Below are 12,722 nucleotides of genomic sequence, written 5' to 3' on the forward strand. Positions count from 1 at the left end.
AAGCCTCCTAGCACACCTGTCTCCCAGGACTCTGGAGCAAACCAGATGGGAAAGGCAGATTTCAGCTTTGGGGAAATCTGAAAATTCTGACCCTCGGACCTGCCTGACTTAAGAGTCAGTGCTGGACAGTAGAAGGGAACGAAGGACACATAAGCAGCAGCAAGGGCCCACGGCAGCTCCTGCAGCCCCCTTGGGAAGCCAGGGGCTATGAGTTTGGTTCCAAGCAAATCCGTCTGAGTTGCCCTCATGGGCTCTCCTAAGGAGCCAGGAGGCAAGAGGTGGGGGAGAGGAGGTCTAAGTCCAGGGCCCAATTAAGAGATCAAATGGTGAAGGGTTTGGGAGCTTTTAAGGTAAGGAGGCCCAGGCTGATCCTGCAAGCTTGTATAAAGCACCGTAACCCCCCCTACAGCGCCAGTGCTGGCAGGTATCAGGGACAAGGCTTTCTGGAGCCATGGCCCAGCCGTGGGGCCCCCAAAGGCTTGCAGACAGGCAGCTGCAGGCCAGCTTTGAGGACAGCACCCAGGCGAGCATCTTCACCTATACCAACAGCAACGCCACTAGAGGTGAGAGGGCAGGTGCCATAGAGGCTCGGTTACAATGGCTGAAGCAGCCCCCCTGGGACACTAGACCCAGTGGCCACATGGGGGGCTGTCGGCCACCCACCCTACCCAAGAGGGTCTTCTGTACATTGTCAGCAGCTGAAAGGGTCTTCTTCCTTAGCTTTTATGATGACATGAATGGGGGTTCCTTTCTGAATAGAAAAGGACATCAGAATATCAAACCATGCAGTTTCAAACCATGTAGGCTTCCCAGACCCTTTGGAAACCCCTGTCCCATGAAAGTTGATTACTCTTTCCTTGTACCCCAAGCTGCTAGTGAGTACTCATTACATTCAAGTCTGGGGAAGGACCCGGGTCTGACTCATCTTTGCATGTTCTAACGCCCAAAGGATACAACAACTCCAGGAGCAGGAGGCTTGAGGTAGGGGGTGAGTGACTTCTAGAACTTTAGGGTCAGAAGAGACTGTATTGGTCATCTTTTCCAACTTCTTGCCCCAGGGTCCGGACCCTTTCATAGCACATTCTTGGGGGAAGAAGCTTGCTCCACTCCCAAGACCACTCTTCTGCTTAGAGCTGGCTCATGTCGAGAGAGGGCTTAGGTCCCAAAGAAACTGAAAACTCTGTCAAGGCAGCTGAGTTCTTTCCCGGGAGTGGCCCAGTCAAAAAGCTTTGCATGTAAGCCCCTTAAAGAGATGAGGACACTAGTGATCCCCAGCCCTAGACCCCTTCCCAGGTCCCTCCTCCAAGCTAAAGACCATTGGTTCCTTCAAGAATGTCTCACATGCCTTGGTTTCTTAACAGCCAGGGCGGTGATCAGCAACAGGGTTCCCAGGCCAAACTGGCTGAGAACCCTGAAGTTGGCATTGAGCTAATTGATCGAGCCCCAGGTTATTCTTTTATTTTATTTTATTTATCTTTAGAGGGGAAGGGAAGGAGAGAAGGAGAGAAGTATCAATGTATGGTTGCCTCTCGTGAGTCCCCTGCTGGGAACTGGCCTGCAACCCAGGCATGTGCCCTGACTGGGAATCGAACCGCGATCATGTGGTTCGCAGGCCCGCGCTCAATCCACTGAGCTATGCCAGCCAGGGTGCCCCAGGTTATTCTTGATGGAGAAGAAATAATGCAGTTCCTGGGGGCCCCTGGGGTTTCATCAATGTCCAAGATTCCTTCCTGTAATTTTTTTTTTCAAAATTGAAGTATCTACTGAGGTAGAGAGAAAAGTATAGCGAACCCCTGGATATTCATCATTTGTCTTATTTCATCTATAACCCTCTCCACTAACCCCTCCTCATGATTTCTGGAGGTACATCCAAGACATCATACCATTTCCTCTATAAATGTTCAGTATGCACCTCTAAGATGAAAGGACTCTTTAGAAAACATCGCCACGAAGCCATGATCACACCTAGAAGGTAACACTGCCTCGATATCGTCAAATCCCAGTCAGCATTTAAACATTTTTTCAGTTAGCTTGAAACAGGGCTCAATCAAGTAAGGCCTTCATGTTGCTGTTGATCAATAAGTCTTGTCATCCTTTTTGGATTTGGAGGTTCCCCCCGGACCTCTTTGCAATTTACTCGTCAGAGCAAATGAGTCTCTGCACTCACCCACTTCAGATTTTACCTATGCCCTCCCACGTGTGGCTTCCCACACCCCTCCTACCTTCCCACGCCCCTTCTTCAGGCTGTTTTTGTAAACTGGCAGTTGATTTGAAGGTCTGCTGAGAGGCAGGCTGGATTTGTTGGGTGTTCTGTCAAGAGTTCCCCACCAGGGGGGCATCCTTTTTTCCTGAGTATTGGCAGCTGCTGAAGCCCAAATGCCTGGATCCATTAAACCCCCCTGGGAATGCAAAAATACCATTTTGTCTTCATTTATTAGCCGGACTCCTTGGATAAAGAGAAACACGCTCTTATCTGTTACTGCACTCTCCTGGGGTAGGGGGTGTATATGGGAAAGGCAGGAGAAATGCTTGATTCTTCTCCTTTATCTTTCCCATTGCAAAATGATGACTTAGTTTCCTAGTGGAGCCAGTTGGGTTTGACCTCTCTATCTCCTTTCTCTCCCACCAAGAATCATCTTCTCAAGAGCTTTGGGTAGAATCAGAATTAGAATATCATTTAATTAATCATTAGCTTTATCCCAAACACATGCACAATGGTCTCAGAATATGATACCAACACAACTGCAGACAACATAATTACCAAAAATGTGACATTTGGACATTTTATCTTTAGGCTATATGTCATATTTAGGATAATATTTTATCTTTAGATGTATGCCACTAGGCTCACGTAGTCAAACTACTATGTTTTCAAGTCCCTTAGAATATTCGTTCTGAGTGGCTATGCATTTAGGTCCATTTGTTTCATTTTTTTTATTTTCAGGGATTGCTTTTTAAAATTGACTGTTGTTTTATAATTAGGTAATGAACTACTTGCAGCTTTCCAAATTAAATCTAGAAAACAAGGCATATTCAAAGAAACCTTGCCTCTCCGCCTGACCCTACACCTGATTTCCACCCTTCTTGTATTTTTTAGAATACTTTTGTTAGGTCCTTGAGTGGGATACCCTTCTCATACTAATTTCTTCATGAAATGAGTCCCACCCAGAGGTTTTAGGAAAGAGGAGCAGGCTGGGGCACCTGCACTACTAGAGGCCCCTCTTCTCTGGCCTCCCAAATTCAGAGCGCCCGCGTCCCCTATCACCATGCATAGCCTCTGTCGCTGCCCTGTCCCTCTTGTCCTTGCTCTGCCCAATCTGGATTCCATGGGTTGTCTGGGAAGGACACTCAGGCTGCCTCATTTTGAAACTGCTCCTGCCCCTTGCATTTGCCTGCAAGCTGGACAGTTCCAAATACCTCACAGTTCTGGTTGCTATTCTCATACTAAACCTCTGTACTTTCGGGGTAATTCCAATATATACTAGAACATCATAAAGTTGTATCATGGTAGTCCCGAGGGGCTGAGTTGACTCTCAGCTGGTGAATCTGGAAAGGCTCCTGACAACAAAGGGCGTCCAAAAACGGACTTTATAGTATGGAAAGGAAGGGGACCCAGGTGCAGGGGAGAGTGTGAGCGAAGATTCAACAGAAAGACATGAAGTGAGCAAGGAAAACAGTGCAGGGGGTGTAGGGGATTCAGGGGAGCAGGAGCCTGTCAACGGCACTACAGGGGGCTGGCCCAGCACACTAGGTGGTGAACCAGAGGAGGCAGAAAGATACCCAGCAGAGATGATGAGGAGTTTCACTTTGTTAAGTTCAAAGATGCCCATACAACTGTCCACTAAGCCATGTCCTCTGGCCTCAGAGACAGGATGAAAGGCAGGTTATTTGCAGACAAGTAGAGTTGGAGGAAAAAAACCAGCTGCAAATGCAGCAAGCAGGAGAGTGGGAAGGTTGAGGGGCGGCTCTGGCAGGGTGGGGGAGGAGGGCTGGATATAGCTGTACAGGTGGGTAACACTGGTATCTACTCTGTACCTCCTGCCTCCAGGCCCCTTTGAAGGCCCCAATTACCATATTGCTCCCAGATGGGTGTACCACCTCACCAGTGCCTGGATGATCTTCGTGGTCATTGCATCTGTCTTCACTAATGGGCTTGTACTGGTGGCCACCATGAGGTTCAAAAAGCTGCGCCACCCTCTGAACTGGATCCTCGTGAACTTGGCAGTTGCTGACTTGGCAGAGACCATCATCGCCAGCACTATCAGCGTTGTGAACCAGATCTATGGCTACTTTGTGCTGGGCCACCCTCTGTGCATCGTGGAGGGCTACACTGTCTCCCTGTGTGGTAAGCCAGCTGAGGGCCCAGCCTCAGGAGAGACCCACCCTGCTGTACGTAAAGGAAACATTCATACAGCAAACCCCCAGGTGTGCCTGCAATGCACATTTAAAGGGAGACAGACCTGCAGGGGAAACCAGGGCCAAGATCATTGCTGAGGTCGGGGGTGAGACTGTGAGGTCCAACACACCTAAGTGCCTGCTCTGAGATAGGTTCTGCCTGGGAACAGCCAGTTTGGGGCCATACAGCTGGCATGTGAAAGAACGGATATAGAGCCACAGGACCCCAGAACAATGTGGGAGGGGAACACACTCTGGGCACCCCAAACAGAACTCCCAGCCAAATCAGGATGTGTTCCCTTTCAGCTCACCTGTGTTGGCTTTTTCCAGGGAAAGAAACAATGACCAGATTCCTTTTCCTGTCCCTATCACTAACATCTCCGTGGGCCGTAGCTCCATTCAATGTTCAGGTGAACATTGGCTGAGAAGTACCCATGTGCTGAGCTTTATGCTAGGCACCAGGCACACAGGATGCTGCACACAGGGTCCCAGCCCAGAGTGTTCCCAAGTCCTGGAAAGAGGAGGCCCTACCTCAGATAGTAACTACACAGTACCAACAGTCCTCTCAGAGGACCATATCCTGGAGGAGTTGAATCTTGAGTCAGCAGAATAAGAAGGGGGTTGGGGCAAGGTGGCTGAGGAAAGCTGGGCTCAGTCGATGGTTAGGTGGGCAGACTGGTGAGTGAGTGTTGAGCAGACAAGAGGCAGGCAAGCCTGGGATGGCACACTCTGGAGCAGACAGTTTATTTTGGGAGGAGGGGACTGGAAGGGGACACCCAGGAAGAGGCTGGAAGATGGAAGGGAGCCTGAGTGAGAAAGCCAAAGCCACAACAACAGGAAAGTCAAGGAAGCTAGAGCGGAAGATGGATCTGCTGTATGTTGGGGACCTAGTGAGGCAAGGTGGTTGCCATGAGGCCAGGCTTCTTTCTCAGGGGCCTACAAGGAAGAGGAGGATAGGCAAGCCTGCTGAGGCCAAGGTCCCCTCTAGCGGCCCTTGTATCACGCCCCCATGAGAAAACAGAGGGCTGCAGGCTTACAGCCTTGGTGTCCACTCAAGACTACAGGAGCCCAAAGGCCATGGCCCTCATCACACGTGGCCTGTCCCCGGGCCTGTAGCTGTCAAACCAGCAGAAGCTTGCACCTACTGTGCCATTTTTAAAACTTTCCCAGGGCCACCTGGCCAACAGACTGGGGTCCTTAGCTTCCACATCTAACTTGGGCTTGTTTTATTGTCGCCTAACCTGATCTCCAATTTGGATTCTGAGGAGGTGAACAATAGAAAGAGACACTAAGATAGGACAGGCCTGGAAAATGGGGAGCCTGGCCCCAGATTTGAATTACTAGTGGTGTGAGCTCCACTGAATTACTTTACTGCTCTGTCCTTCCTCCATTTTTCCATCTGTAAAATGGGAGCAGGAGCGGCTCATTAAATGAACATGTCAAACCTTCCCACAACCTTATTAGGCAGGTGGTAACATGATGCCAACACCTCCTGAACCAGTTTCAGTGCCACAGACGCTCCCTGGCCCTTAGGGGAGACATATGGACCCCTTCTCAGAAGAATGTTTGCAAATGCATGCAAGGTCCATAGGATTACAATGATACTGAAATATAATGATCAAAGTATTAAGTGGTAATTAGCAACATAGTTCTTCATTTAAAGTATTAGAATTAAAATTATAATGCTAAATTTAATTCTATTATAATTGAATAGTATTAAAGGTATTTTTAGAAGAATTAGTGACGTTATTTTTTCAAAGATTTTATTTATTTATTTTTAGAGAGGAAGGGAAGGAGAGAAGGAGAGAAATATCAATGTATGGTTCCCTCTTGTGAGTCCCCTGCTGGGGACTGGCCTGCAACCCAGGCATGTGCCCTGACTGGGAATTGAACCATGATTGTGTGGTTCGCAGGCCCACGCTCAAGCCACTGAGCTACACCAGCCAGGGCTAGTGACATTATTCTTCATCAAAGCATCAAATAACTGGATCTGGCCTGACAGCCATTGAAATTTCAAAATGGTAACGAACGTAGTGGTATTGGAAATGTCTGCCACCTCTGTAAAGTGACCAAGTCACAGGCACTGCTAGTGCTGCCACACTCAAAATGGAAGGAAATGTCAGTGTCCATGAAAGGTTGGTGAAAACAAAGATGTCATTTTTCCCACCCCAGTTCAGGGACCCCTGAATGCTGTGTACTCCTCTGGGGTCTAAGCAGGATGGGAGACATTGTCTGCACCTGCCAAATGGAGCAAGGTGATAGCATATCAGGGAGGAGATTCCAAGGGCCTAAAGGAACGTGTGCACACTGGCAGGAGGAGCACAGCTGTTGGCTGGGATCATAGCATATCAAGTGGGTCATGTTGGTACGTGCGTGGACATTGGGGGTCACCTTGGTGTCATCAGAGGAAAGGCTGGTAGCCAAGTAAAAGGAAGAGGGAAAGCAAGGTGGACCAAGAGGCCAAATCCGAGGGAGCAAGGAGAGACCCAGTGGGGAAAAATGGGAAGGCTCATATTAAGAAAAGAAATTGACCAAGAGACCTAGTGCCCCCTGCACCTGAAAACACCCTTTGGACAATGAGGTTTTGCAGGTAGTTGAAGAGTGCCTCTTCGTCTGGAAAACTGTTGGCTGGTCTGTATGAAAGAAGTGATGTAGGAGGCTCAAAGCCATCATCTGTCTGTTCTCCCCTGCAGGGATCACAGGTCTCTGGTCCCTGGCCATCATTTCCTGGGAGAGGTGGTTGGTGGTCTGCAAGCCTTTTGGCAATATGAGATTTGATGCCAAGCTGGCCATCGCAGGCATCACCTTCTCCTGGGTCTGGTCTGCTGTGTGGACAGCCCCGCCCATCTTTGGCTGGAGCAGGTAAGGTTACCAGGGTGCCAGGAAGGTGGCTTGTTAGGACAGAAAGGGGAGGGTCAGACTTGTGACTCCCTCTGTGACCTCGGGACAAATAGCTTTCTGTCTCTGGGCGTCCATGGCCCCACAAATAAAGTGAGGATGGACCTGACTCTCCATGATACCCCTTCGAGCATGCAGCAGCTATGAAAGTGTGAAACTAGCTGGCTGCAATGTGGAAATGAGCCCTGTGGTCTCCCAGCCTCTGGAAAGGTCTGTTTTTCCCAAGTGTGAACTGCTCACAGGAACACATGAAGAAATGCCTACAACTTCAGGGCTGATTTAGTTGACCCCACAAAAATGATTCAGATATTCACAGGTGTTCTTAGAAGGCAAGAGAGTACCTTACTCTCCCTTTGTAAAAAGGGGATGTAATCAAGGTGATGACAATGTTCTGAAACCAGATAGTGACAATGGATGTGCTAAATGTCACTGAACTGTTCACTTCAAAAATGGTCAATTCATGTAATGTGAATTTCACCTCAATAAAAAAAAAATCCAACAACCCTACCCAAGTCAGGGTCCTCCTGGGCCGGGGGCTCCCAGGTTGCCTTGCGTGCATCAAGACAAGCTGCTGGTCCTTCCATCCAGGTACTGGCCCCATGGCCTGAAGACTTCGTGCGGCCCAGACGTGTTCAGCGGTAGCTCGTACCCTGGGGTGCAGTCATACATGATTGTTCTCATGACCACATGCTGCATCATCCCACTCAGTGTCATCGTGCTCTGCTACCTCCAAGTGTGGCTGGCCATCCGAGCTGTAAGCCCCCGTGCCCTCCTGGCCTCACCCCTGGCTGGTAGGAACATGAAGGCCAGTGATATCCGGGCAGAAACAGAGGGTCACCCAGTCTGCTCTCCTGCCCCCAAACCAGACGTGAATCTGGCAGTTTCTTTGGGACTTACTGTTACAGCCCTGGTTCCCTTGTCCTTGTCCTTATAGAATGGGAAGGGATAGCCCCCGATCCCTAGCGGAGGGGCCTAATAAGGGAGCACAGCTGCATTCCTCCTGACCCAGGACAGTTCCAGGGGCAGCCAGACGCACGATTGAAAGCTGTAAATCAAGGAGTGTTTTTAAAAGGCTGCCACCAGAGGGCCCTTGTCCCCTTCACTGGGCTGTTGGCACAGGCCAAGGAGTAGATTCACAGGTGCCATCTGCCCCCCAGGCCCACTCTCCACCCTCCTTCTCCCTGGGAACCAATCCTGTCTACAGCCCCACCTCCCTGCACCAGCTGAGCTACCCCTGGGGAGCCCTTACAGGAAATCAGAGCAAGACAGGAGCATGAGATTGGGTCCTGGGGTGCTGAGAGCTCTGTGTTCCCCTGGTGGTCTACTGAACACCATAAATAAGTTGTCCCTTTATCAGTTATCTAAGCCACAAGTAGCTTGATCTGGACGTGCCATCTGTTCTTGTTGGGATCCTGCTTGGCACAGGTGGTAGAAGGCCCTTTGGGGTGACACCTTTTCCATATGAAGCTGCTTGTGCCCACAATCAGATTAGCATGTGCTCAGAAGCTCTCTCTACCGTGGAGGCCACAGGCTCAAGCTAAGCTCCCCTCATCTCATTCCTTTCAGTCTGTGGAATTCCCCGTGTTCCTCCCTCACCCTGTTGGTAGTCAGGGATCAGAACCAATCTAGATGGCTCCCACAGGTTCTAGCCATGGTTTGGGCCACATTAGGTCTGAGATATGGAGCCCAGGCTCTAGAATGTGTTGCCTGCCCACACAGTTTCCCCTCACACCCACTCAGCTCCCTGCCATCAGTCCCTTCCCATAGCAGGCAGCGGCCTGCCCTGTGCCTTCTCCTGCCCAGCCCCAGACCTGAGCACGGGAAGGGGCAGGCTGATAAGGGACCAGGGGAGGCTATGAACAGCTCCCTTAGCTCCTTGCTGCCCAAACTCCTGACGGGAGTCAAGATAAGCCAAGAGCTTGGAAGGCCCAAGCTCAGGGCCATCTCAGGCAGGTTTAGGTGCGTGCTAGCTCAAAGCATGCACAGCTCTGGCACAAGACCACCCTAGCCCAGATGGGTACTCACCCAGATGGGAACTAGCTGCTGGCCAGCCAAGTTGCTGTAGCAGGTAGGCCCATCTCCTTCTCCCCACAAGTCCCCATCCTTGAGGTGCACATCACTCACTGCCTCCCAGATGTGCTGCCCAAGCAATAGGAACACAGAGTCCCTTCCGATTCACAGCCCTGAGGGACTCTCCCACTCACTGTGCCTTGGTATGGCTCTCTGTCTCCCCCAGGTGGCGAAGCAGCAAAAAGAATCCGAGTCCACCCAGAAGGCAGAGAAGGAGGTGACCCGCATGGTGGTGGTGATGATCCTGGCATACTGCCTCTGCTGGGGTCCCTATACCTTCTTTGCATGTTTTGCTGCTGCCCACCCTGGCTATGCCTTCCACCCTCTGGTGGCCGCCCTGCCAGCATACTTTGCCAAAAGTGCCACTATCTACAACCCCATTATCTACGTCTTTATGAATCGGCAGGTAAGTCACACTGTCCGCAGAGGAAACTAGAAATAGAACCTGGAGGAGCCCCATTATGGCTTCCACCTGGTATCTTGTCTGGCCTCCAGAACAATGACCTGAGAAGGCTCAGCATGTGACCCAACCCTAGGCAGCCCTCTCCCTCTGGATCCTTTCATGGTCTCTGCCTGAGGGTGGGCCTTTCCTGCATTCGCCTGTGTACTGGTGAGCTCTTCCCTTCTGCTGGCATCTGGACTAGCCTAGAGCTCAAACACCGGAGGACCGCCTGCACATGGCCACAGTACCCTAGGTGTGCACTTATTGGCATTATTGGTGCAACTTTTCTCTCAGTCTTCATCTTTCCATCTTCAAACCCCAACTCTGACCAGGACCTAAAAGAGGCTTTTCCTGGCTGCACCCACCACTGCCTTTCATGGCTTTATAGATCAGTTCAGGGGGGACATTCTATGGTCCTGCCCAAAGTCTCGCCAGATGGCAGCCAGCATGGGCTGGCATATTGGGCCTCCACAGCAAACTGCTCATGAGTCTTACTTACACTTCTTGGTAAGTTATAGGTGACTATTGCGGCTCATCATATTCCAACTGCAATTTGCCTTCTTATTCTTCCTTGACACCCACGTCACATCCACTTTGTTAAGGTGTATCTGTGATGTGATTTGATGAGTCAGAAATACTTCCCCCTCAGGGACCTTCTATTTCACCAGACGCAACCTAATCCTTCCAACTGGCTCTTCTCTGCTCCTCCATGTCACAGTTGCCCCATGGCTTTGCCTCCTCCTGCCTGGCTCTGATGGTCTGTTGAGTTCCTTTAAGCATGCATTCTTTCGGTGATGTTTAAATATTCAGTAGGACCAGTACCACAGTTGATTCCGCAGGATTCCATTCCTGCCCCCTCAATACTCAGAGTATAGTTCTATCCCTGACCTCAGTTTCCTGTCCTTCATATGGGTCTCTTTTTAGGTTTGCCTTTTGTTTGTGGAATCCTAGACTAACTTGCCAAGTCCTGTCTTTGCTTGAGTCTTTCTTTTCTCCCCCTCCTAGACAGATGTCTGCGCTTCTGGACCTCTCCAGGCTTTCAAACATTTCTTTCACCCTTTTCATACTGTTAGCCCTTCCTGTTCCATTCTGAGAGAACTTTCTGGAGTGGAACTCCATAGGGACCTCCCTGCTGCCCCTAGGACACAGTCTGGCACAGAGTAGGCACTCAGTAAGTCGGAAGATGTTAAGTGAATGTGTCGAATGAATTTCTCAGCCTCATCTGCCAGCTCTTCAGCTGAGTTGATTCTGTTGTTCAGCCCATTTCTTCTGTTCTTGATTTCAACAATTATGTTTTTTATCTTTGAGAGTTTTGGTTTTGGAGGGAGCTGGAGGTAGTCAAGAATAAGCCTGGGGTACACAGGAAACGCATTTGGTCTGCATTCTCAAAGCACTGCAGTTAGCTCAGTGATGATTTGAGGTATAATCTTAGAAATGCATGTGGCCCAGATCTCTTTAGGGGTCAAAGAGCAAAGAACAGGTCCCTCCTGGTGCCACAAGACTCTCTTAGCTAAAGAGATGCGGTGGCAACTAGACTGTTGTCTACCTAGTCCTCACATGGCCTCAAAATTGATGAAATAGAAACAAGATGACAATCATGTTCCTTTTTACTAGAAAGTCTCTTCCCAGACATTCTGGAGACAGGTCACTCTATGCACGGGCCCCTTAGCTGGCATCATCTTTGGTCACTGTATGAGTTCTCTGGGGTACAATAAGACATGGCCACATGGCCACAGACTGGGTGACTTTAATATATTGTCTCCCAGTTCTAGAGGCCAAAAGTCTGAGATCATGGTGTCAGCAGAGTTGGTTCCTTCTAAGGGCTCTGGGGGAGAATCTGTTCCATACCCCCCTCCTAGCTTGTAGTAGGTACTTGCTGTTCTCTGGTTTGCAGATGAGTCACCCAGCTCTCTGTCTTCACTTTCACATGGCCTTCTTCCCTCTGTGCCTGTGTGTCTGTGTCCAAATTCCCTTCTACTTTTAAGAACACCAGTCATTGGATCAGGGCCCACTTACCCCAGCATGACCTCATGGTAATGTATATCTAAATCACATGTGCAAAGGCTATTGCCAAATAAGGTCTCACTCACAGACTCCAAGTGTTAGGACTTGAACATCTCTTTTGGGACATGATACGACCCACAATAGTTACCATCAGCTACTAAACTAGATGACAGAATAGTCAGAAATAGACCATCCTTATGTGCAAAGAACAACCTGAGCCTTCCGCCATTCACTCTGTAGAGTTCAAAATGGTAGAAGAGAAGGTGTTAAGTCATTCAGATGACATTTAACGAATACCTTCCTCTGAATGCCCTAAGCTTTACCGTTTTTAAAAAACATTTTTATTTATTTATCTTTAGAGGGAGGGAAGGAGAGAGGAAGAGAAATATCAATGTATGGTTGCCTCTCGTGAGTCCCCTGCTGGGAACTGGCCTGCAACCCAGGCATGTGCCCTGACTGGGAATCGAACTGCAGTGCTTTGGTTTGCAGGCCCGCGCTCAATCCACTGAGCTACACGAGCCAGGGCCCTGAGCTTTACCTTTAGCACAGCACATTGACCCTTCCTGCTCTGCTGACTAACACTTTCTGTCCTTCCAGTTTCGAAACTGCATCTTGCAGCTTTTTGGGAAGAAAGTGGATGATAGCTCTGAACTCTCCAGCACCTCCAAAACTGAGGTCTCATCTGTCTCTTCGGTGTCACCTGCATGAGGCTCTTCCAGCCCCAACAACAAAAAGATCTGCTTCCTACCAGAAAACATAACCCCTGTCCCACTCACTGGGGCTTTGGCCACCACCCCACCATCCCTTCTTCTCCATCCCTGTGAAATAAATGTAGTTTCTCTTCGCCACAAACAACAAAGTCACGGTGAGGGAGGCACAGGAGCCTCTGAGTATCCAGTCACTGGGCCACAGA

At 49.7% G+C, this 12,722-nt stretch overlaps 1 protein-coding gene across 1 annotated transcript; it reads left to right on the top strand.

Moving 5' to 3' along the window:
- Positions 1-423: 423 nt before the first annotated feature.
- On the top strand, positions 424-12,657 carry LOC118994308 (long-wave-sensitive opsin 1). The gene is made up of 6 exons (XM_037056952.1): positions 424-563; positions 4,049-4,345; positions 7,089-7,257; positions 7,882-8,047; positions 9,530-9,769; positions 12,407-12,657. Exons 1-6 carry the CDS (start codon positions 452-454, stop codon positions 12,515-12,517), a joined length of 1,095 nt encoding a protein of 364 aa, XP_036912847.1. The 5' UTR covers positions 424-451; the 3' UTR covers positions 12,518-12,657.
- The last annotated feature ends 65 nt before the right edge of the window (positions 12,658-12,722 follow it).

The sequence above is a fragment of the Sturnira hondurensis genome, unplaced genomic scaffold, assembly GCF_014824575.4.
Source record: "Sturnira hondurensis isolate 20B ecotype Veracruz unplaced genomic scaffold, ASM1482457v3 Scaffold0009229, whole genome shotgun sequence".
NCBI classification, from domain to species: domain Eukaryota; kingdom Metazoa; phylum Chordata; class Mammalia; order Chiroptera; family Phyllostomidae; genus Sturnira; species Sturnira hondurensis.